The 26,684-nt window shown below is 32.7% G+C and overlaps 3 protein-coding genes across 6 annotated transcripts; 2 read left to right on the top strand and 1 right to left on the bottom strand.

Moving 5' to 3' along the window:
* Positions 1-4,414: 4,414 nt before the first annotated feature.
* Positions 4,415-5,264, top strand: LOC103571068 (uncharacterized). The gene is made up of 2 exons (XM_008549060.2): positions 4,415-4,522; positions 4,803-5,264. Exons 1-2 carry the CDS (start codon positions 4,508-4,510, stop codon positions 5,097-5,099), a joined length of 312 nt encoding a protein of 103 aa, XP_008547282.1. The 5' UTR covers positions 4,415-4,507; the 3' UTR covers positions 5,100-5,264.
* Positions 5,265-13,630: 8,366 nt separating this feature from the next.
* On the top strand, positions 13,631-18,743 carry LOC103571072 (peroxisome biogenesis factor 2). Its single transcript, XM_008549068.3, has 3 exons — positions 13,631-13,838; positions 13,933-14,059; positions 14,139-18,743. The coding sequence occupies exon 3, from the start codon at positions 14,183-14,185 to the stop codon at positions 15,029-15,031; it is 849 nt and encodes a 282-aa protein (XP_008547290.1). The 5' UTR covers positions 13,631-13,838; positions 13,933-14,059; positions 14,139-14,182; the 3' UTR covers positions 15,032-18,743.
* Positions 18,729-26,409, bottom strand: LOC103571071 (protein bicaudal C). Of its 4 annotated transcripts, none has more exons than XM_008549064.3 (10): positions 26,300-26,409; positions 25,498-25,735; positions 25,335-25,378; positions 23,989-24,058; positions 22,906-22,985; positions 21,902-22,117; positions 21,289-21,528; positions 19,521-20,904; positions 19,246-19,365; positions 18,739-19,115 (listed from the first exon to the last, which is right to left on the bottom strand). In XM_008549064.3, exons 2-10 carry the CDS (start codon positions 25,718-25,720, stop codon positions 18,991-18,993), a joined length of 2,502 nt encoding a protein of 833 aa, XP_008547286.1. In that variant the 5' UTR covers positions 25,721-25,735; positions 26,300-26,409; the 3' UTR covers positions 18,739-18,990. The 4 variants fall into 4 exon arrangements, with proteins under 4 accessions (XP_053596480.1, XP_008547286.1, XP_008547287.1 ...); XM_008549065.3 differs by having other exon boundaries at positions 26,244-26,404; XM_053740505.1 differs by lacking the exon at positions 19,246-19,365 and having other exon boundaries at positions 18,729-19,115; positions 26,244-26,408.
* Between the last annotated feature and the right edge of the window lie 275 nt (positions 26,410-26,684).

Raw genomic sequence — 26,684 nt, forward strand, 5'->3', positions numbered from 1 at the left:
GACGGAGAGATACTTTAAGAAGACATCTCGGGGTTGGTATTAACCGGGAAATAGCTTTTCCGGAGATTTATCCACCGGGAAATTGGCGGCAGGTGGTTGCTAGGTAAAATTGTTGACGCTGAAAAAAACGTATAAAAAGTACGCGGTAATAAAATCTCTGAGATTATACTACGAAGCATTTTTTTTTACCCATTATTTTATCGCGCCTGTCATAAAACTCGACGCCGCATCGTTACGTAATTGAAAAAAAAAATATTTATTTCAATTATCAAATGAAATATTTTTTTTTTGCAATCATTAAAAGTATATAAGTTGGATATTAATTTTGTTATTTGTACTTGATAGTAAGCTTGTGTCAACGACACGTAAATTTATGAATTCCATTTGGTCGTAACATCAAAGCCCATAAATATATATTTCAAGAAGTGATATTAATTAAATAACATATCATGTTTTTGGGTGCATGTGTGTCTGAGAAAATTCATCTTGGGGTCTTGGGGGTACGAGGTAACTAAAAAGCGATATAAATCTTGTGGGAAATCGCGGAAACGTCTTAAGTCTGCCGGAAACTAAGCCCAAGTGTCTCTTTACTTAGCTTAGCTCAGCTCTTTTACTCCCGTTTTCTCATACTCGTATTCTCTCCTCTATTTAAACTTTCATTCATTTCCTTTTTCGCTATTTCGGCTCGCGGCGCGACCACGTCAACCAGATACTGAGTGGAGTAGTAGTAGTAGAAGGCACTCGTATTAGTCTGCATATCGGGAGGTATATTTCAACGATGCTTTGACTTGGCCCGTTCTAGCCGTTTAGTTGCTCTTACTCGCGTCTTCACTTGGCTGGTGAAATGCGGCTCGAGAGAGCATGAGAATGAGGATGATGAGTAGGATGAAGATGAGAAGAGAATTTAGAGGAGCTTCAGATACTACAGACACGCGTCTTGCCACAGCTAATCTTAATTAGCCGCATTCCCGACTATAATTAATAATCCACACGACATCAGTGCAGACGTTGATTGACTTACGACCTGTGGATTTTATGTTCAAGTATTTGCTACAAGATTTATCAATCGCTTCGTCCTCTCTTCATTTTCAACTTCACAGCTTTCCTTCTTCAACTCAAACTCATATTTTCCCTTCAAAACTTCTCATATATGTATATATTAAAAGCGCGCGAATATGAAAGTTAAAAATTTACTGGATGACTGGATTTCTGAAATATTTCGCATATAGATGCTGGTATGCCAGCCACAAATTGCAGGCCACCCCAACCTCCGCAGCAGTCAAATCACATAAATTATTTTCATTTTCGCAACGTCGAATAATTTAAATTTTTAAATTATTCCCGCACTTTTCAAATGAAAAATTTTTAAATTAATTCAGTATTTCATACATTTGAAAGTTATAAACTGCAATTTCGAACACTGTAACTAAAGTAAATTATAAATTAATAATTCAAAATTCATATTGACTATTAATATTCGATATGTATATAATTATTCAATTACCGAGTACTTGCCTTGAGATAATCTAGTAATTTAAATCAACCATTAAAATTCATTGAATATTATGATAATAATAATAACAATAGCATATTCTGTACAACTCCGTTCTGCGCACAATAAAAAATAAAATAAATAAAAAAGCGGCTATGGAATGCATCCTATGAATATTTAATATTTATTCTAGAACAAACGTGATATCGATTGAGCTTTTGATAATGCTCACGAGCATAAGCAACGTCACGCGTTGCCGCAGAGCATAGCTGAGCACCACGTGGTGGTTGATCGATCCAAAACTTCATAGCGTACCCTGCCTATTCTACCCTTTTTGCTCCATTCTCACCCGTGTATCACACAGCCTGTTCTTCTATTCGTGCTCACTCCTTTCTTTGCTTTTTTCTGCGGCCTTTTTTTACTCTCACTTCTTTTATAACTTTATTGTTATTATTATTTTTATTCATAATACCGACGCCTGGTGTGTATGATACGAGATAAAAATCTAAATCAATTTGAAACTCGTAAAAATGATAAAATTGTCAAATAAAAAAAATGATAATAAAATAATAAAACGGTAATAAAAATAAATAAAATAGACATGAATCGATAGTTGCGTTTAGTTAGCCATAAAAACCCATATTTCACACTGTTTCGCGCGTCATTTCCTTCTTCTCTTCTAACCACACAACACGTATATTGGAATTCAATAACTTTATGCTCTTGTCAATAGTTGCAGTCGGTAAATTTATACTTCGACTTATAACTCATGCGATTGAAAGAAAGATGAACTGAAAAAAGTAAATAAAAATATAAACCAAAGCGTATGTTACTTTTTTTATATGCTATCTAAAAAATTGCAAGTGAATATGGATTTTATTTAAATTAAAATTCACTCCGTCGCTTGCTCCGGAATTCAAAATAAAAAATCGACCCGCATATGGATTTTCTTTTAAGTAGAATAATTTGGGAGTGATCTGAATTTAATTTGAACCTGGATCTACTCCGATCTGGAGTTCTAATGTCAAAATGAATTTTTTTATGAAGTTGATTCCACTCCAGAGATAAATTAAATAAAAAATGATATCATACTGAAGTCAGCAGACGTCTGATAAATTTTTGATTTTTTTAAAATGATAAATTATAAAAAAAAAAAAATATTTAAAAAAATTGCACATGTAGTCTTTTAAATTTTCCACATGTGCATATTTTTAGTTTTTGTTTTTTTGTATTTGATTTGTTGGAAAAATAAAAATGATTCCGGATTTGAGCCGCGCGCACTCAGAAAATTTTTTAAATTTATGTAAAAAAAAATAAAACTGAGTGGAGAGAAAATTTTTTATTTAAATTGCAATGTCGGATCAGTAGTTCGAAGCAGTAGCTCTTAAATTAAGGCCAAAGACTAAGGATAGGAATCTAAAGAAAATAAAATACGTAAAAAGCAGACGGTATCGTCGTAAAATCGAATAGAGAAGTACTCTTTTGACCTGGGTAATATTTGAAGCTATCGAAAATTTATCGTCGAGGTTTATTGTCAATCGGACACGCCTTTGCACTTGATTTTAGTATTTTTAAAGTCACCGACGGTTGAAAAAAGATGAAAAAATAAATGTAATATCTATGAAAATATATGAATAGACACTTATATAGAATGAAAAAAATATATAAGTAAATGTGGAAAGTCTTGACATAAAGCTTTAGTATTTCTCGAGAATATTTTATGGCCTGTCGGCGTTCATACTTTAACGCTGGATTTAGAATGATATACGCAAGCTATTCTCGAGACGGTAATTTCTCTACTTAATTCGTTATTACGAATATAAGATTAAGCCAGCATTTAAAGTAAATAAATAACCAAAGTCTAGTGAGCAGTAACGCAGGCTTTCGGTCTCTTCAGCGATCGTTTGATGTGGCGATGCGATAGTCCGACCGTCGATGACGGTAAATCACAATTTGACATTTATAAAAGTTTAAGAAAATAAACTTTTAAAATGACAATCCCGCCGAGGGGGCCAATATCCTTTTTCCGTCACAGCTGGTATTCAACGCTCGGGCGAACGTCGATTGCGAATCGTTTGGGCGGGTACCCTCGGGAAGTCGAGGAAGGCGGAGAGTTATCAATATAGGCAATCTACAAGCTATCTTTCCTCAAGTTGCCTCAGTACATAGTACACAGTATCCACTATTATGTATGTATACACTCAACCTAAAACTGTAATATCTGTACATCCAATGCCAGGATAGTAGTAGCCGAGTTCACCCCTCTGATATGCCTCGGGGTAGAAAATGCGTTTCGCAATATCAGGGTTACTACCTCGAATAAAAGTCAAGTTCCAAAGACTCCCTCGAGACCATAGATCATCACCTTTGCTTCTACCACTAGATAAAGATTTTTTTTTTTACTTTTTCCTCCGTTCTCATTTCTTATCTTATTCTCCAGGCCTTCAGGTATGTAATGATCTAGCCTTAATGGACTTTGTGCTCACTGGCTATTAAATTCAGTGTAACAATCTTATATATATATATATATTATAATAGTAAAAATTAAATATTTAATTTTCTCGAGCACGAACAAGTCCAAGGCTCATTATGGGACGTGTTGGACATCCGATAACTCATGAATTGTAAAACACTTTCGTTAATAGTTGGCAGGCGTTCAAGGACTCAGGTTGCATAATTTATCCTTCGATTGTCGAGTATTATAGTACGTGTTGATATTCCTCCAGGTATTATGCGTTCAAGCATATATGTAATACATCTTCTATACATCTATATATCTATATACATGTGCGTATTGTTACGATGCAATTGCTGGTTTCCAAAATAGACAGTGTGGGGGCCTTTGTTGTCTAATGTACTCGACATGTTAAGTCCGAGCACGTACGGCCAATGTCGATGCTCGCCAAGACGATCACCAACTGGTATATAAGCTCCGGCTGCTCAGCTATCGACATCAATCGACTCAAGTCAATCTCAGACAGTCTAAGTCACTAAAAACAAACAAATCCAATCACCATGAAATTCATCGTTGTAAGTAACTTTTTATTTTAATTATTAATTAGTGCATTTAATTACTTAATGAACAATTCATCAACTCAGCTCTGGATTTTACTAAAAATTTAATTAACAAAACTGGTAATTTATTTTTAACCAGAATTATTTTTCGAATTTTAAAAAAGTGTTTGCATTCTGGTTAAAAATAAATATATAATTCGGCGATCGAAGTTAACGATCGAGTATCACAAAAAGTAATAGGATAAAGTAAGTCGTAACGGATAGATTGATAGTAAAAGATAAATTGTAATTGCAGGCATCAATCCTCCTGATGGCTCTGATCGCCGTAGCGATGGGTAAACCAACGGAAGTTGAATCCCTCGAGCCAACTAAGACGGAATCGGCATCTCATCAAGAACAGATCGCAGAAGCAGGACCCCGCGATAAACGTGGAGTGATATTCGGCGCGTACACCGCACCAGTGGCTTACACCGCAGCTTACACAGCGCCAGTGGCTTACACATCGGCATACAGTTACCCCTATGCCTACTCCGCCTACTCAGCCTATCCCTATTACGCTGCTGCCTACAGTTCACCCTACTACTTGGCCTAGATTTTCACTACGATCGTTTTACTTCTAGCTCCTACTCGTCCACCCTCGAGACAGCTCACTCTCGCTTATATTGCATTCCCATGGATTCATTATCGATTGTAAAACCACTATTATTTTTATTATTATGTTTATTTTTTGACTATAAATAAATATTAATAAAGCATACATACATACTTCTCTTTATTATCAATCCTGTTCCCTACATTTTTCCCACCACCACCGAGTAATTTTCATACCCATAATAACTCAGTAATTTATTACTATACAAATCAATAATAAATTAAATTAATATCAATTGAAATTATTAATTGACTAGAAGAGAATCAATTGGAGCGTAAAGTGATGAGTTTTTTTTTTAAATTTTTTGTAGAGTTGAAAGGTAAAATGAAGAGAAAAAGAAATAAAGATTGACAAGTGGTGATCTGAGACGCGTATCACGTTTCTCCTTGGATTCCCTCGCGTCTTTTATACTACTACCCTTAACTATCGTCTCCTCGGCTCTTTATACCCTCCAAGGGCACCCTCTGGCTCACTGAGAGTCACGTGACGTTTCAAAGACTGAGGAGAGCCGAACCAAGTGTTGGGTATACCTGACCCGGCGTGCTTGCTCGCTCGGATAGGATAAGCACCGGCTAAAAAACTTAACTTTCCTAGCTTTTACTTTTCTCCTTTTCCTTCTTATCCTCATTCTCATTCTCATTCTCTTTATACTTAATACTTTACCTTTTACTTTACTTTTCATAGCTCTCGGGCAAGTTAAAACGAACAGAACGAAAAATAACGTCAATATATTAACGTCTACTACATTTACTTTTTCATAACTCAAACATTCTTGTAAGCTCATAAATCATTACTCCATTTTTATATATATGTATATATATATACACATATTTTTTTTCCTTAGTACCTTATATTTGTGATTCAGTAGTAATGGACAGCGTGCCGGACCACACCTCGACTCTCTCTCCTCGATATGGTTTTTTTTTTTACTTTTAAAATATCACTCACTGGTAAAATATCTTTTGCTCTACCAATTTTTTTATATTTTTTTTTTTAACTCACTAAGTCATATTGCTTTTAACGCTGATGAATACGCCGTAAAAAAAAGTACTCAGTGTAAAATCATTGATGATAAAATATAAAATATAATGGAGTATATTCACTATTATTATTTTTTAATTAAACATTCAAGCCTGATGGGTTTTCATGTATTTTTTTTTCACGATTTTTATTTCAGTACATCGAGCGCAGGAAAAAATATATACGAGGGGAAGATAAATAACAACAACAATAGTAACCGGAGCAGCAGCAACGTGTATCGTAGCTTGTAAAGTATGCGCGTACGTGATTTATCTCACTGTAGATGATAGGCAATCCACGTCATGAAGATGAAAAGAAAATTTATAAAAGCCTGGTCACATTATCGATATCCGATACTCCAAGCTAATACACATATTCTTGTTTAAGACAATAGAGTCCGGATTTAATGGAAGACACTTTATTCACTAGAAATAATTAATAATAAATATATAAATATATTTAATGTCAATAAATAAATTTGTTAATTTACTCTTCGAGTTAATTGAGTGTAATTAAATTACCAATAAGTTTGCGGCGAAGATTAAAGAGAGCGATTGCAAATAAGGGCAAATAGATGCGGCGCGTGTCAAAAGCACCGCGCGACTGTCCACCGGTCTCGTAAAATTGGACAAGTGCGCCGGGTTGCGTTTGCGCGAGACTATTCACCGGTTCGTTCGACTCTTCTTCTTCTTCTTCTTCTTGTTCATCTTCTTCTCCTTTACCTCTTTCTATTTTTTTATTCTATTACTCTCTTGTTCCTCTTGACATGTAGGAAAATTTAATTAATTAAAAAATAAAATCCTGACCTAACATATTTCATTCAACTTTAAAAATTTAAGAAAATTATCCGACTCATAGTGACACTTGAGGTAAAATAGTCATTGTCATAATGATAATAATAAGAGTTATAAAATATTAAATAAATTTAAAGCCAAACGAACACGAGAAATATTGAGCGGTTGGATTATTCTATTTTTAAGTTACAACACGTTCCGGTGAATAATTTCGTTCTTCAGTCTGTCCCTCACTCACTCACCCACTCTTATTAAATATTATTATCATTATAATTTCTCTCATTTCAATTTAGACCCCGCTCTGGCCAATATTCGCTGCATCGGTGAGCTTGCGGTTCGAATCCTCAAAGCCGGCGTAACTCTTTTTCCTCTCTCTCTCTCTGTCTCTCCCTCTTCCTCTATCTCTCCTTAACTTCTCCCTATCCCTTTCTGTTGCTCTCCTGTTTAAACTCATCTCTCCTCATCGAAATCATACTATACCGCAACGGTATTAATCTCACGCCTCTTAATCCCGATGAAAGAGAAATTTCTCATAGTGAGCGTTAATTTAATTAAGGTTCATTAAGATGATCAAAATGTTTCTGAAGATCCCTCGAGTTTTTAGGATAAAATAAAACAAAAATTTTTTTATCTCTATTTTAAGACAAAGCTCAAAGGTCGTGTATATATTTCATTCAAAAGTCCTTTTTTGCCTCTTCATACTCCACATTTCATACATATCCCAAGTATACTTTATCCATATATATGTGCCTGCATAAAACACACAATAGTTTAAGTAAATTAAAATTTCCTCTTGCCAGATTCAGAAGGCAAAAAATAATAAATTTTATTTTTAAAATTTTTTCATACGGTTGCCGTAAAAAATCGATCATTCCCAATGCAAAAGTACAAGGGTTGAGATATAGCCCCAAGTACAACATACATAATTCCTAAAATAACTCTGCTTTGAAGTTGCAACAAGAGTTTTTTAACCCTCCCCAGTCTTTCTTCTACTCGCGCTAGCAGTAAGAGGGTGGCAATAACAACACTTTGCCGTCCGGCAAAGAAAACAACTGGCAAGTTAAATTTTAACAGCATTTTTACACTCTACTATCACCGTAAAAAGTTTATCCGCTGTACTGTTTACGATAAATAAATAAAAATATAAAAAATGAGTACTGTTTCATAAAAGTTATCCCGGTTCAATAAAATAATTTAATAAATTTTTTTTGTGTGGGTGGATAAAGTATTATAGTATAGTATAATATTTAATATGAACAGATGCAGGTGCGATATGATATGTGAGAAGATAATTGAAATATAAAGTAGATTTAACGGGTCATCGACTTATCGTCTCATCTAACAGCGTTTGGTTATGCCGTCATACCTTCCAGACGACGTTCCATTAATTAATAAACACCGTGGTAGCGTACGGTACTGTATAGTACGGTATGGAGTTAGTACCCTTCTCAAAGCTCGGCTCGTCCAGCCGCAACGTACACAACAACCCCTAAATTCTCTCAACAATTTCCAACTAATAATCACCAAAGCACGGCTATGAGGGACGCCAGTTTTGCATCCACGTGGAATACATAATGAGTTGTACTCTTTGGCTCGAATGTTGTCCATGGAATGGGAATTAGAGAGAGAGAGGACTAAAATAAAGAAGATAAGGAAGGGAGAGACGTTAAAAGAGCAAGGAGGGATAAGAGAAAAGAGATAAAATAACAACAAACTGTTTTGGAGAAGATGAAATAATGAAAAAAAGTAAATAAAAATAAAGTAAAAGGAAAACGAACACAGAACCAGGGACAAAATGATGTCGAGCGAGTAAGAGGGTGAAGAATAGAGAGCAGGGTAGAGGGCGAACATGAGCGAGGTCTATGTACAGACTCTCTCTCTACTGTGTGTACATTCAGAGGGTGAGTTAGAGAAAGAGAATGAGTGAGAGTGAGTGAGAGAGTGAATGTTACGAATGTGATCGATAAAGCAAGATGGCGGAGGGGGACACGATGCCGCAGAGTACCGCAACCCGAACAACTACGAATGAAATTATTTCATTCTCTGTTTATACTATGACAATTACAATAATGATGATGATGATGATGATGATGACTGTGATGATGATTATTGTGATTGTCACGGTAATGACAATAATGATAGCGAGGATAAAAAGTACGAGGATGAAAAGATTTATTGGAGCGACATTGATAACTTTATATAAATATAAAAAGTGAGAGATGAATAGGATAAGATTTTATGAACCCGGTGAAGGGATGAGATTAAGTATCAGTTGAACAGCAGAGGAGCATTGCTCGAGTTATAATAAAAAGTACTTGAGGATTTTACCGAGACTGTAAGTTGTGTGAGAGTGTAAGATGTAAATGACGATGAGAAACAAGACGCGATAGGTGTCGCACGAAGGTCACAGCCCGAAAATCCATAACTACCCTTCTGTTCCTCTCACAGAGGTATGTATATATATATATACGTACATACAGATGTATATATATGTACCAGAGAAAATGGTTAGGTACAGAGTGAGAAAGAAAAGCAAAGCTTGAGCCCTCTTTTGAATCGCGCGTGCGTATTAACTTGGGAATCTGAAATAAACGCGAGAGGAGGAAGCATAATGTAACCCACTGTCAAACTTGAATCTCCATAGCCATTCCCTTTCCTTCCTCTTTATCAATTCCATAGCTTCCTTTTCATTATTAAAACCCACCTAACTCATTAAAAATTCCATTCATTACAACCCTGTCGGACAGGTTGATAAGTCAATGTTATGTCTCGGTAAATTTAATATTTTATTTCACCTGGATTAGATCATGTCTGGTAACCGCGGGACGTTTCGGTGGCTCTGTAACCTGGAACAGACAAAACAACCAGTCAGTTGATAGATGATAAATGTATTTATATTTGTATATATATAGATGCTAATGAATAAGCTGTAGACAGTTATAGACACGTCCAAAGATCTCCAGAGACATGGACTATCCGATGACAAGCACTAATTGCTTCGACGTTCAATACGCCATTGAGACATTCTGGACATGTCTCTCTCGCTCTGTCAGTAATGCACTCAGGCTAATTTAATTACGAGTTACATGTTTGCTGTCGCATCAAAGACCGGCCTTTTCTTTTTTTTTTGTAATACGCAATTCATGAAAAGTTAATCAGGGCAAAGAAAAAAGTTACGAACGCTGTATTGTTTATTATTTTTTTGTTAAACTGGAGCTTTTGTAAGCAGGAATATGAAAAATATAATAATATGCTGGTGATATTCTCATGAAATTAAAATAGTAAAGAGGTCTGATGGAGTAAAAATAACCCTCTCTTAGGACATGTAATGGCACAGGAGAAAAGAAGCTTTGTCTGACTCCAAAGGTCTTCTTGTCGTCTCTCCCAGACTCTACATGCAGCAACGATGCTTGTTGAGAGTAATTACAGGGTCGTTAGCATTTCCACGTCTATGTGCGAAGTCTCTGCGTATTTTGTATTCTCACGAATAAATAGTCGTCTTTAAAAAAAATAAATAAAAGTAAAAGTTAAAAAAATCAAAGTTGGTTTAACAAATTTAGCACAAATATAGCATGATAACAGGCAATCAGAATCCAACAAAGCGTTAAAAAATTAAATTGTCAGACACATTTACTCGAGTTAGTAATGGAAGAATGAGTAGTAGCGTGATCGTGAGCTAAAGCCTGAGGGTACAAGAGACTTATTGTCAATTTGTAGCTTAGGTTTTGGACCATACAAACAAGGAGAACCGCAAGCCACGAGGGTCCGGATACCTTGACTAACTCCCATTGGGTATTTTGTAGACTACGGCAACCTAATGGCTAAAGAGACAACGAACAAACAGAAACAACCTCCACTCAATGACGTTATTATAACTTGTAAATTTATTGTGCTTTACTCTGGATCCCTGTAGAGAGTCTACTTAAAACTCCATGCGTAGTTTTCGCATTAACTCTCTGCATATATATATGAATATAAATACATACTGGTACTGTGAGTACAATTGGAGTGGACAGGATGGGACTAGCAGTGGGTTGCGGTGTAATGTTATGTGGGAATACTTGCCTCCCTGTGCAGTGCACAGGGTACTCGGTAATTGAGAGAGAGATAAAGCAGTAGCAGTACCAGCAGCGGTACCAGAGCCAGAATCAGAGTCAGAGCTGGAGTTAGAGTCAGAGTCAGAGCCAGAACGAAAGCCAGAGCCAGTGTAGCCAGAAGAGGCACGAGGGGAAAGAAGAATTCAACCCAACCGAGCTGAGGGTGCACGATCAATACTCCGCCACGCCTCGCGCCAACGAACTATCGTCGTCGGATATACCCTCTATACATGCTGGTGGAACTTGACTTTTCTCTGAAAAACACCACTTTCAATGGACTTTGATTCTTTTGGCCAATGACTTTGTCATTCGTACAACAGCAATTTATATATACACAGCAATAATGATGGAATTTGAATTTCGACCCAAAGGTTCACCGGAGAGACAATGGGGATTAAGTCAATAGCCAGTTTATGGGTTTGTATTATTTGTGCCAGCATTACTGGGCATTTGCAGGTTTGTTAAGAGATTTAGATTTTAAGATAAGAGGTTATTTATGGGAGTATTAGTGTGGTTCGGATGTATCTAATGTACAGATTGGTGCGATGTGAAATCCGAGTGTTCCACGTGGGAACAAAATGAATTGGCGGAGAGTATAAGAGCAAAATAGATGGATGGATAGAAATTAGAGAGAGAAAGATATAATTTTGTTGTCTGGCGATGTGTATCTCTGGTGTGTGTCGCTCGAACGCGTGCGAAAACGACCAAGAGTCAATGTGAGTTGGTCGTAAATTGAGGTCGGAAATGTCGAGGGGGTTGGTTTTGATTAGGCGCAAGCGCAAGTTGATGTGACGGCAAAGAGGATGTGTAGAGCACCGATAATATAAGTACGTAGGTGTATACAAAGGTATCGTTGGACTGGTGTTGTGTAGAATAGAATAGAACAGAATAGAATAGGATTGGATTGGATTGAAGCTGAGGTGCGAGGGAGAAATGTTAACCACAACCGATTGTCGCCGGCCTCAATAATAAACGTGCAAAATCCAATTGATTTCCACACGATTCTTCTTAAATAATTGCTTTTACTTTCGCATTAGCTGCGCACGACACACACCATTATCGTGCTATCGGATTTCTTGCTGTAATTCTAGTAAAACGATACTTGGACTAATTTTATCGATTCCTATTCCACTCAACTTTTATTTTTTCACCCGTCACGAATTACTCCGTTTCATTAAACAAATTAATCACCTAAAAATTTGATAATTATCTGAAATTAACAAAATTATCCTTTAATTATTTTAAAAGTAATTTAAATAATTGTAATTTAATTAAAAACCGCAGCACGTGTTAGCACGTGCTGATAAATCGATAGCCATAGAATTTCTAGTTATTTAATGGGTTTGACTTCTGACCTGCTAAATATGCGACCCAGATGACAGCAAGATAGCAATTAATTTTTAAATTTAAATTTAAATTTAAATATTTTTTAAAAATTCGATACTGTGGATTACTCAAGCCTTGAATAATTAAAATTAATTATAAATAATGTTTAAACAAAAAATCTATGTCAAAGTAATAATAGTTACATAAAAAATTAATGAGAAGACAGTCCACGAGCTGTAACGTGTGTATGTCAATTGACAAAAGCCGGGCGGGAATTAATTTTAAAATAAATGTCCGGTTTTGCGCGACTGATTTATGCGAAAATAAATATCTGGATGTCAACAATAAAGACAAAGTAAAAGTGGGTAAAAAAAAAATGTGAAAAAACTTGGGTTATTATTTAAAAATTTAAAAATCGTAGGTTAACCTGTCACAGATCGATGCGTCGTCTACGTAGCTCCCTCTTTCTTTCTCCTCCTCATCGGTTTCTTTTCATTAGCTCGTATTATTTATTTATAAATAATTAAATAACTTAATTAGCATAACTGTTTGTCACTATGACATATATTACAAGCGTAAATAAATAATAAATTTTAAATATTTATGATGGATTATAATTTACCTGTGAATTTTAAAAAATGACATTATATAATTTCGATAACGAAACTCACCTCGTTCACTCACGTCCTGTCGATCCTCTCGTGTGTTAACTACCAACTCTGCTACCAATATATGATCTTAGCTTTTATAATAATTATATTTAATATATATATGTATATGGATGTACGTACACGTATATTATTATATATTGATATATAAGTTCACACAGAAAACCTCAATCACTGACAACAGACCGCCGGCAATAAGTGTCGATGTGAAAAAAAAATTTGAGTAAATAAAATAATTAACAGCAAAAGTAATTAATAAAAAAACATGCTGGTACATAAATTTTATTAAATAACCGCACTATCAAAAATCCACTTGCACCAACACTCAATGACGTCATTACACCAGCCGGACAGCAGCAGCAACATGGATTCCCATCGCGGCACGACGACAGCGCGAACCGGCTTCAGAATATTTAACTGTCTCTTTTTTGCATATTCTTTATTTATGTCTTGTCTCTTTTGCTCTCTTTATATCACACACATACGTTGTATCAAAGACAATTGTGGTGGGTGGTAGGTGCTTTCTTTTTACATTTATTGGTGTCGCTGTTGTTGTTTTTGCTACTGTGATAATGAAGATTCGTCTTATCAACAATTGATAACCAACATGACAATTGTCTAAAATTATTTTTTATTTTACTTAATCAATTGTTAATTGATTTTTAAATTTAACTCTGACTAATCTGTCATTTAATTCATAATTTTGGATTATTTTTGACAGCTACCAAAATTTAAATGAGCGCGCAATTTTTTAAATTTTTAAATAAATAAAACGTAAGTAAAATAAAAATTTTAAAATGCGTATTTAGATGCATGAAAAATCAGCACGCGCTTTTTTGAAAATTTTTATTTATTTATTTATTTAAAGTTCATAAATTGTCTCATGTCTGCTACATTCACACTCGTAAAATGAACTGTCAGATAAACAATGGAATGATTTGCAATAATTGTTAAAAACAATTTATATAAAAATGTTTAAAAAATACAAATGACAGGTAAGATTTATCAAATTACATAAAAATTTATAATTACATTATTAACTGTCTAATTATTAATTAATTATTTATTTATTAGCTGTTGTTGAGGTTATGTTTAATAAAAAAAAAAAATAATTAACGATGAGTTCGTCATATGTATCACGAGTGAACCAACTGGATGCTGGGAAATTAGACGATGAAATATTTCGTATATTTTCAACAAAAATCCACGAGTCTTCACAGCTATTTGCCCCAGGTGTCATCGAGAGATGGAGCCCGGAGATAAACGCAAGTCTGCGGACAATCATATGGGTGTGGACTTTGATTCGAGGTAAATCAACACTTGGACAAAAGTTATTAAATTTAACATACGCAGATTTAACGAAAAACAAGGCGGTGCTGCTGGTGTTGATGTCGGTGGTGCCTCATTACCTTGAAGAAAAATATTTAGATCCTAATAGATTAATTAGCGCGCGGACGAAACCGTTCGTTAAATACCTAGACGTCATATCAACTGCAGTTAGTGCGCTGAGTTTTTTGAACCTGCTAATTTTTTTACATCGTGGAACTCAGCCGTTTCTGAAAGAACGTCTGCTGGGTATCCGCAGCTCCAATGTCACTAGTCATGTGTTCCGTGATATTGGGTACTCGTTCATGATAAGAGAACTACTGTGGCATGGTTTGATAAATCTATTCAGCACCGGTTTGCCCATGATCAATTATCATTACATGAGACAATTATTCCGTAAATTATTCCCGAAATCTCAGGCTGTGATAAACGAAACTCCTAGCATGGATTTAAATACCCTCTGTCCTTATTGCAATCTTACTCCAGTGTTACCTCGACACGCTGGCTGCTGTCATCTTTACTGTTACTACTGTATGCAAGCGCACTTTACTGCTGCTGAGAGCTTCGATTGTCTTGCCTGTGGTGCTGAGTTACATCGTGACAATATGAAAGCTTATATTGTTTTACCTGATCATAAATAAATTTTTAAATAACTCGACCCAGCTACAAATGTCAATTACTATGCCTCTACCTCTCCAAGTGATACGAAGCGTTGGAGATCTTCAATCATCAGATCCTTCTTACCGTAGGATGATTTTTTTACTGATACTGATATTGAACTTTAATTGTTTTGATAAAAGATATTTTTTAACGACTTAGATTTAATTAAAGGTAAGAGACCCAGTACCCGATCACTTATATATTTGTATATTTATATTTACTAAATAGATACAAATATATGGAGTGATTGAGTACTAGTTCCCTGGTCGGGTACTAGAACTTTTACTTTATTTACAAATAAAATTAATGCAATTTCATGATACCAGCATCAAAATTTAAAGTTTGCGTCTCTACAGACAGTTGAAACAAAGCTAATTTCAGTCCAATGCCGCGAATTAATAGTAAACGCGTAAATTGTAAATCCTCAGTCAGCGGGCAAAAACAAACTTTAGTCCCGAGGGAACAAACAAAATGTTTCTGCCCGCTGACTGAAGGCTTTCGCAATTTAAACTCTGATACTTGTCATATAATAGTAATTTCAGACACTTAATTTTATTTACTTAAATGACAGTTCTGTGATTAAGTTTTATAAAAATTACTGTGAATAATAAATAGTATTTAGTTTCTGCTTAATTAGAAACCGCAAATGACAATTTACGCTTACTAATAGTTGCTGCTAAATTAACTTGTTTCTGATCAGCTGCTGACATAAAACTTCAAGTTTCAATACAGGTAATCATGAAAAATCGTGTGTAACTCAGGTTGAAAGACAATTTCAGACTGCGGATGGCCAGCCAACTTCACTCCGATCTGAAATTGTCATCCCTTGTCACATAATTTACTATTATAATAAAATGACTAGTGTAATTATCAAGTGCTTTGATGGCTGACTTGTCAGCTTATTGATGTTAATTTAAATAAATTAATTTATTTATCTTATGACTAATAACTTATACTTAAGAAATAAACTCTATAGTTTTTTTTTATTTAAAAAAGTATCAATTTTATTTTTCATGCATAGCCACAGGGATTGATTCAACATTTATATTTATTGTTAACAAATATTTACGGATTGTTTTTTTTTCTTATCAAAATAGTTTACATTTCCGTTTCAACGAAGAAAAAAAAATTTATTTAATTACATGTTTTTTGTCTATTGCTTTGCTTATCAAAATGATTAAGTGAATCTTTTTTAAATATCGTTATAGATTTAAATATTAATAACAATCATTATTATTATTAATATGTAAATATTAAGCTGAAAATATGAATATTATCCATTGTAAAATGGTCACAATCCTAAAAGAATGATGTCCGTGTTTACATAATCGAAGAATTAATTTTACTTCGATTTAAATTTTATTTTTTATGATCCTGCAACATTTTGCGATTGAAAAAAAATAATCGATTATTTTTAAAAATAAATATGAGACTGAATAAATATTTATATTTAAATGTTGAAAGATCTGTCACCTGGATTATTTAATTAAGATTCACTTAATCATTTTTTCCATTAAATTTTTTTTTATTGGGAATAAATTTAGATTTTAATGGACAGTTGAAAAAAAGTTTAATTGAATTGGGCTGATTGTATAATTTGGGATTGACAAGCAATAGTTTTTACAATCTCCGTGCATTAATTGTTTACTTAACTCTTAACTCGATTTTATTTTTAAATTCATAAAACATGCAAAGAAAAAAAAATATTCATATCAAAAGGAAAAAAAAATGAATTATTATTTTTATTTTTATTCATGAGTAAATGGTACGAGATGTCAGGGTGGTAACTGATGGTAAGAAACAATTATTAAAACGAGGGACTTATTTTATATTTTTTAAACGAACACAAGTATTTTTACTGTCGTTAAATTTATGAAAACTCAAATAAATTTATTCCGACAATTTTATTCATTTTTTTTTTTATACTCAATTATCATGAAAATATAAACTAAATAATATTGTGCGACTTTACTCTACTCGTTTAAATATTATTTATCATTAAATCATGGTAGTTAGTTATTATAAATGAACACCGCAACAATTATCTTCAATTAATTGCTTTTAAAACTCTGTGTTTAGTCAAAAAACTATTAACAGTAAAAAAAAAAAAAAAAAAAATTATTTATATTTTAGTCAAGTGTAAGAGCGTTTGTGAGCAAAGCTCATTACCTAACGCATTAAAGTGGAGTAAAGAAAAAAAAATTTATAATAATTATAATAAATAAATAATAATAATGTTTAAAATAATAATTTAGATTGAGAAAAATAATTTTATCGGTTCGCGAGTGCTAATGGCTCAAATAAAATCGTACCTATTTCTCTTCCTCACTCATTGGGTATTAAAAAAAAAATTAATTATCAAATTTTAATAATACTGAAGTTAACTGACGTTTAACAATTTTTGGATTTTTTTAAAAATGATAAATTATAAAAAAAAAATATTCGAAAAAATTGCACTTGTAGTTTTTTCAATTTCTTACATGTGCATATTTTTAGTTTATTTTTTTTTAAATTCAACTGCTAAAAAAAATCCAAAAATTGTTAATTGTCCATGAACTTCAGGATCATCATTTTAACAGACTTTAGTTGATAATTATCGTACAGTGAGGGAAATTATAATTATAATTTTTATCGTATTAAATAATTTTTTTTGACCTTTAATATTTTTTCATGCATAACAATCTATTAATATTTAATTAAATCTTTTATTATTAATCATTAGCATGCAAATAACTAGATTCACTTAACGCAAATGCATTCAACGCCCTCTAAAAATCAATTAATAATTAATATAATTAATAATAATAATAAATAAGCTATCGTTAAACAAAATAAAACTCGAAAATCTCAACAATTAAAATTTTCTACAAAGCCGGGAGCTTTGGTAAAGTATAAATAAATTTATTAACGAGTATAAATATAAATAAATTAGATATTATATATATAAATCGATGAGTTTTCGAGCTTAGTCGAAATTAATTATTTATTTCGCTAATACAAATAGACGCTGGATGCATTTGATTAAGTGAAAATAATATAAATATGTAAATAAATTGATTCTTTGCAACGCTTTACGTGTAGCTACGATCGATCGATTTACAGATACTCGTGAAATAATATTTTACACGAGTTCCGTACATGAAACGCTCATTATCATCATCATTAAATCATCACAGACAAATTTAAAACGATTGGAAATCATCATACATAACAATTCCAATCATTTAATATACAATAGTATATATTTGAAGAGTTTACAACTCAAGTTATGTCGCGTATCTGTTATAATTTACAAAAAGAAACGAAAAAAAAAATTGATAATTTATTCCTCGTGCTTTAATTCACACGTGATCGCCCGCAATTACGCGTCCAAACACAAGGAACGCTAGTTGATTTTTTAACTACTTACATAACAATTATAAATATATATATTTATGTTTATATATGTATAAGTATACACAAAAAAAAATTTTTCTTGGCTCAGTAAAATTTTTCTCTCCAAGAAAATTTTTTACGGCCGAGTAAAAATTTTTCGCGCCAAGAATTTTTTTTTTGTGTATTTATATAAAATAAAATTAATTTATATCGATTAATAATAATTATAATTATAATAGCGAATTTTCCTATCTCGCTTACGAGGGAGAGATCCTGCGAGCGCGAAAAAAATAAATATGAAAAAAAAAAAAAAAAAAATAGTAATATACGTGATCAACTTGTTCCGGTACACAAACATAAACTCTAGCCTTTTTCCCCGGGCTCTTAAAATATTGAATGCAACGTACAATCTCACTAAATATATATCCCGCGGTAAAAATGCCGCTCCCTCGTGTTGCTTTTATTTTTTTATCCTCTTTTTTTTTTAAAAATATTTTTCTCAACATTTACTACCTCGATTATTATCTCGTTTGACTTAGAGAAAGAGGAAGCAAGCGTGTCCTCGTTACCACTTGCCCTCGACGGTAGTTGTACTGGATATTCCGGTGCTTGATGTACTTGTCAAAGAAGATTTTCGCTCAGCCCCGGGTGCAACGCTTCCAGAGAATGGCATAGAACGTTTATTTAACTCTGAAACAATGTCAAATCCCTCCATATTATTATACTGTTGTTAATATTATTTATGTTAATCCAAAGTACAGTAATTAGTTTTTATGAATACCAGGTATTGAGGTCAGTAAAGCAGTAAGTCAGTACATACCAGCAATGAGAAGCAAAATTTTACGTCTAGCACCCCAAGCTGTGATTCCAATCTCATACAAATCTTTCTCAGTCAACGAGCGAAACGTCGTCATGTCTACTTCGTGAGACATCAAAAGACCTGATGTTTAGAAATGAAAAAAAAAAAAAAGAAAAAAAAAACAAAAGCAATGAAATTGTGATAAGTAAATTATATACAAGCATTGTTATTATTTTTTAAAAGCAATGAAGGCATGAGATTGTAATTAAAGATAGATAATTTAATAACAAACTTACGTATATATTTTTCAAGCCCAACACTAGTCAGCATACTGGCAATGTCGGTGTGTTGTCCCGCGATAACTTTCTCAAGTCGTGATCCGGGCGTGTGATCAACGTAAGAAGAAGTCATACCCAGCATACCCTTATCTTGAGCAGAATCGACTTTGAAGTCCATCGGCGGCGCATAAGCTAACGGTGTCTTGGGATCATCCCAGAGATCAGAAGGTTCGATGGGTTTAGAGTGAACCGTTGAGTCTAGTGATGTTACCGTAGCGGGAGGCATGGTCTGACTTAAACCGTAACCCGACCACGTAGACGTCGGTACTCGATACTCGTTTGGCTTTGGAAGATTTTGCATTGCCTTAAATGCCATAATTTTCTTCTGGTCGTAATCGTAACCCGAGTACTGGCGACTCGATGCACGATCACTCGGGAGGTCACTCAGTCCGAAATCAGACAGCACTCCAGAGATGTCCATGCTCGAGGTATCGGACAATCCGATCGGGGAAGGCGATACGTTTCGCGGGCTGGCTGATGGACTTGATAGAGTACTCGAAGCACTGCTGTATGAAAAATAATCACCGAGAAGTCCTTGTCCGTGGCGATGAACGTTCGGCTGTGGCGGGTTAAGGAGATTGCTGTGCATCGCATGACGTGTAGCGGCCAGAAGTTGGACGTTCGGGTGATTAATTCCGTACGAGGAGTTTAACATTCCCGAGTAAATCGATGAAGCGGATCCGCCCCAGTGCGATGACATGCTCAACGATCCCATTGACGTTGGAGATAACGATAACGGTGATACGCTGTAGGGTGACGTACTCTGCGAATTTAATGACGACATACCTGCTGAACTATCCAATCTCGCTCGCATGTTAGCTGATACTGTACCGGCAGTGTTTCCCAGGAATACATTGGTGGCATTGGGTATATGATAAGTATCTGGAATAGTCGCATGAAGTCTTGGCTCTTTTAAATTAAGTATCTGTCTCCTGGCTTCATAAATACGGGATGCATTTTTTTCAACTCCTTTTATAATAACCGACAGAGCGCTTTGCTTGGGCTTGTGACGGACGCTAATAAAGACATCAAGAGTTTGCATCAACTGCGATATCGTCTCGGTGTCGAAAGTCGGCGTTGCGTCTTCAGGAAAGTCGAACATTACGACTAGAGGCAGTGATCCGATTAATTGCTGACGTGCCAAGTAAACATTATCGATACTACCGGTTATTATAACATTGCTTTTTTTTAAACTCGGTATGTTTGGATCACCAGCGTCCGGGAACATTATTTGAGTCGATGTACGCTGCATTATTAATTTTAAATTTCCATTTTGTTTTCCCAATACCACACTGTGGTGTTGCGGTGAAATTTCCATAGACATTTGCACTGGAATTTGATTCTATAAAAAAAAAAATAATTTTATTTATAAATAATTTAAAAACCATGTTTATAAAAATGAAAATACTGCAATAATGAGGAAATGGAATTTAAATGATAAATATATTATTATTTTTTTACGATCCCCGTCAACCCTGTGTAATTAAAAGTCGTATATGTGCAAGTGTTTATACAATATTGCTTATCATTTATTATTATTTTTCCTCACTGACATGAGCACGTGATATCAAGGTTATTTTTTAATAGATACAATTAAGATATTCTTTCTCTTATCACAGATGTTTACAGCTAAAAAATTAAAGCGTGAATTTAATTTATCCGAACGTGTCAGTCGTAAAAATAATAATAATAATTTATGAATTTATGACGTGCATGTATGGCTTACCGCTAAATTTTTACACATGTAGTTAATTAGAGAGGTCGTGGCCTCTTTGACTTGATGGACCTCCCACTCGCAACCTTTTACAACAACAAGAGTCGCGTGCAGCTTCGGACGAGTGCGAAACATAACTTGTACATTGTACTGCTCTTGAATTTTAACAATACAAGGACTCGTTGAATCGGGGACGGTTTGCATCGATCCCATTATTGGCAACTCGAAGGAAAATATCAATGGCGTTAAATTCTGTAATTAAAAATTAATTGTCAATTTATAAAATTATAATAAAAAATCGGGAGTAATTTGAATTTCATTTAAATCCAAATTTACTCAATCACTCGGAGTTTTTACAAAAAAATCACTCCAAATACGGAGTAAATCGGGAGGTTGTCTTTTTAGAGAAGTGATTTCGAAGTGACCTGGATTTTATTTAAATCGGCATTCTATTAAAAATTTTACTACTAAAAGAAATTCCCCTTTGGAGTAAATTTCACTCCGAGAGGATTAAGTAAATAAACAGCCCGCTCCGCGTTCACTCCGATAATTTTTTACATTTAAACTTAGTAAGTAATTGAGCCGTTGAATAAATAAATAAAAAATAGTTAAATAAATAAATTACTCTGATACGCGCACGAGCTTTCTCAACTCCTTCCATGTCTCCTGCAATTGACACTTGATTGCTCTTCTCCTGGTGATTACTACGATTGCTGTCGGGAAAGTGGATATGACAGCCAGTCTCTTCCATTACACGCTTTATCGTTAGACCGCCCTTTCCAATTATATGAGAATGATCTGTATAACTCACATCGAGCTTCATCGTAATCCGCAGTCCCTGCTGTAATAACACAAATAAAGCCTTACAAATATATGTTTTGATTTTAAATAGTCAAACATCATCATTTTGTATGCTAATTAACTAGTTAGTAAATTTAAGTTCATGTTAAATATTTAACATTTAAGTTTAACTGATTTTAAATTAAATCAAACAGCTTTTGAACTATGAAATAATATTTTAAAACCACTACATACTTCCATATTTATTTTAGAGGTCATACTGTTATTATTATTATTATTTTTTAATGTATTGCCATACTAACTGTTACCGTACGTCGTGTAAAAAAAAATTATCGGAAATTAATGACATAAATTTTCGCATTAGTAATATAAATTACAAATAATATAATATATTTGTTAAACAATAAGAGGAAAATTTATTACTTAATTATTTATTTTATTAAATAAATCATCAGGTTTTAAATAATTATATTTAATCAATATGTAGACAAATGGAGATATTTATTAATACCTGATAAAAAATATTTACTGTGAATAATTTAAACGTAAGATATTTTAAATAAATATTTTGATAAGTTATATTGATATCTGTTTTTTTAATTCAGGCTCAAACGGTCTAATAATTTTTTTTTTAATTATCTAGATCAAAATTCATTAAAAATAATTTTTTATAAAATTAACTAACAGAATTTAAAAATAAAAATTTGAAATAAAAATTTTGAATTTTTTTTTTTTTTATAATCTAAATCGAATTCAATGAAAATATTTTTTTTTTTTTCAACAAAATTTAAAAATAAAATTTCAATGTATAAAATTAAAAAAACTTACTCGTGTATCCAATATCTGCATTATTTTTTCTTTGGCAGTATGAATATCTTCATCACGACCAATGACCTTTATATGCGGATCTAAAAATAAATAATTAATTATTTATTCAAATTCTTCAAATAATTTCCATACCCATTTATTTATAATAAATAATTTATTTAAAACAGCTTGCGCTAAATATATAACATGATATATATTTATGTACATTAATATAATTGGACATAAAAGTTTAAAAACTTCCGTCAATCATTGAGTTATTATTTAACGCTAATGATTATCGTATCGATATGAAAAAGAAGGAGGGTCGAGTGCGTGGAAATTACCAGAAGGTCGCGGGCATGCGAGGACGATTGCGACTTTTGGTTTCTAAGTGTGTACAGCGGAATGAGTGTGATGAAACCTGAATAGAAGTTAGAACAACGAGCCGACGAGAATAAACAAGCTATGGAAATTTACACAATTATATTTTCTAAATTCAAAAATTAATAAGTTATTACTTATTCATATTTTTTTCGTAACAGTTGTATTCAATATCATTAATCTAACACTTGCTAGTCATTGTCATAATGTCAATATGTCTAATGTCTTAATGATAATCAATGTTTAAAATAGGCCCTAATAATATAAAGAATGATAATGAATCACCTAAAAATTTCCGTAGCTTGTCTCTAAAATTTCCACCTTGTCGGTTATTGCCGTCACGTCACACTGACAGTCTGGCAATAATTTATATCACTTTTAATTTAATAATGATCACAATTTTTTGTATGTACAAATTTATGATAATAAAGCAGTAAATTAAATATGAAAAAAAAAAAATAATAATAAATTCCCTGACCTCGTAGCAATTTAAATGAACGAAATAAAATCAAATGATAGATAATTAATTGTATTACGTTAAAAACGATACGCCAGTCACGTAAGATTATAAATTGACGTAACTTACAACACGAATACGATATACTTGTGCTCCCGCGTGACTTATATCAATTAATATTGATAATTTATTTTATTTATTACAGCGTAATTAAGATAGTTTGTTTTTTTTTTATATTAATTAAAATAATAAACTAATGAGCTGACCTTTTTTGGATTTCGCGCCGATTTTCAATCTCGCTGGCCAGGAAATCATAGTGTTTGTTTGATCCATAATCTATTTAAAAAATAAAAAAAGTTATTATTTAATTTAAATATTCAAATATTTAGTGTTTAGTATAAGTGAATAAACACAAGCAGAGCGAAAGCGATCGGTTAAAAAAATAAATAATTATATAAAATAATAAAACTAAACTCTAACGAGCATTTGAAACTGATAGCACAGCAGTTCAATGTATAAATTAAGCTGACGTAAGAAGAATAAGCATACAAGATAGTTTTAAATGTGCAAACAAATATATAAAAGGTCATTACCACAGTCATGATGGAGTTAATGCTGGTTATTCTTTCAATAAAATTCAAACTAAAAAATACAGATTTATTATTATAAACTTTTAAAACAACATTTATATATTTAATGACTAATTAACTGTCATTTCTCCTGCTCTGATTATCAATGTCTTTGACGAAAAACCGGTGAAAGCCAGACGCTGATCTATTTGTCACTTTCACCATTCGTTTCACCTTAATTTACTATCTTTATACAAATAATTAAATGCACTTAGTAATTGCATTTGAAGATAATTATTAAATACTCTTTAAAAAATAAATAACTCGATTTATTTATTCACAAAACCCGTAAGTTGTCTTGGTAAAATAATTTATATTTTAAAATAATAAAACCTATACTCGGTTAACAAGTTTAAGATAATAATAGTTATGTACACCGCGTCGCGACGACATTACTCGCGAGACAGAATGACTTACTGACTGACTGACTAATTCGAGATAATGTAACGGGCACTTGCTCGCTTGCTAGGTCGACCTCCCACTCGACAATTCCCCTACTCGTATCTTTAAGTAAACTTGCTCTTGTCTCTTTAGTTTCTTCCTCATACAACAAATTAATATCACTAATTAATTTTTTTTTTTTTACAATAACATTATTTATCACTTGTCAAAATTACAAGCTTTTAATCGAGCGTAATTAAATGATTGATATATATCTATACATATATACATCTATTTATATATATATTTAATACTAAATATGTAAATCTAATGATTTCAGTACACAAAGTATTTACTTAAGATATTTACGTCAAAAAAAAAAATTGTTTTCCTCAAAATGAGTTTCGTTATTTAAAATTATACTCTCGCTCTGCTTATTGTACTTGTAAAATTAATATTATTGTCATCAATAATAAATGAGTAATGACTCATTCAATATGCGTTACAAGTATATATGTATTGAATATATGTACAGTTATGTACGACAATAATGAGTGAATATTTTAATGACTGAAAGAATTATGACAATAACAATTTATTACCTTCTCGAAGAAAACATCAGCACGTTCGAGTGTCTCATCTTCGCCTGAAAATAATACATTAAATTCAAATTTTAAATATAGTTTACTTGTTAAGGGTAATGGTGTAATTAAGTCAGGTACTAAGGAGATTAAGATGGGTAGAATGATAAATAAAATACGGTACCAATAAGCATTTGTTCGAGTTTACGGCGATCAACACGAAACCGCTCACGTTTAAGATCTTCGATATTTGTTACGCGTAGAAGACGTGCGACCTCCAAGATGTCATCGTTAAAATCGAATCCTTGGTACTCCGATGCCGCGGTCGTTGTGGTCGCCTCCGATGTCTCCGACATCGTTTCCATAGGACGGTTTTCTTCTACAGGTCCTAGAGTATCAGGCTTCATTTTGTTTTTTGCAATCTGAAATTTCAAAAATTCAAATTTATTATTTTACATTTTAGTTAACATTCATATATTTATATTTTATTACTAATAACCTAATCAACTAATTGTTACAGTATATATTTATTTAAGTAATTTATTATATAAACTATGAGTTGAATTGAAAATTTCAAGGTCAAAATTGCTCGAGAAAATATGACGCCATTAATTTTTTTTAAACTTATTAATAAGAAAAAAAAATGTTTATAAATTAAACTTTAATTATTTATTAATTTTATCGTTTAATTAAAATATTTTAAATAAAAACATGTAATTTAGAGAAAATTATAGTGATAAATATGAAGGCAGTGACGAAGACAAAGAAAAATTAAGTGAGCACGAGGCACGTTGACAAAATTTAAAATTAAATCATCGCAAACTTCAAATTTGAATATTAAACATATTTACGATAAAATAAATAAAAAATATGAAGAAATGGATAAAAAATTTACGATAAATTGACTGGAGGTTCTGAGAAAAAACTTACCGATTCACAGTACGTGTTTTAGTGATGTAATATTTAACTTATACTCAAATACTTACTAAAAACGCGCGAGAAAAATGTTATCTTCGCCGGTGTTACTGCCACTGCAAGTGTGCCGACGTCGCGCGGTCTAATGAGAATGAGCTGCCGGCAATGCGCTTTGAAGGTTCACTAGATCATTTACCTATAGATATATATGCATACATATATTTGTGTATAGTAAATAATTTTTGGGAGTAGGAAGAGATGTGAGGAAGTGGGGAGAGACAGCGAATGAAGCAAAGAAAGAAAATGAAGTAAAGAAAAAAAAAAGTTACTTACTGTATATATACATATATATATATATATATATATATATATATATAAGAGTGACATTATATTAAAAAAATATATATATTTAATATCAATCTCTCTCTGGTTTTGGGTTCTGTTTTGTTGCACGTG

Source organism: Microplitis demolitor, chromosome 7, assembly GCF_026212275.2.
Source record: "Microplitis demolitor isolate Queensland-Clemson2020A chromosome 7, iyMicDemo2.1a, whole genome shotgun sequence".
NCBI lineage: Eukaryota > Metazoa > Arthropoda > Insecta > Hymenoptera > Braconidae > Microplitis > Microplitis demolitor.

What these genes read in the sequence shown, in the direction of transcription:
- LOC103571072 (XM_008549068.3), top strand. Translation starts at nt 14,183, where the DNA reads ATGAGTTCGTCATATGTATCACGAGTGAACCAACTGGATGCTGGGAAA.
- LOC103571071 (XM_008549064.3), bottom strand. Translation starts at nt 25,720, where the DNA reads ATGAAGCCTGATACTCTAGGACCTGTAGAAGAAAACCGTCCTATGGAA. An exon ending in CGGCGCGAAATCCAAAAAAG is followed by an intron (nt 22,986 to 23,988) that starts GTCAGCTCATTA and finishes ATTTATTTTTAG; the next exon opens with ATCCGCATATAAAGGTCATT. An exon ending in TGCAGATATTGGATACACGA is followed by an intron (nt 22,118 to 22,905) that starts GTAAGTTTTTTT and finishes GTGTTATTACAG; the next exon opens with CAGGGACTGCGGATTACGAT.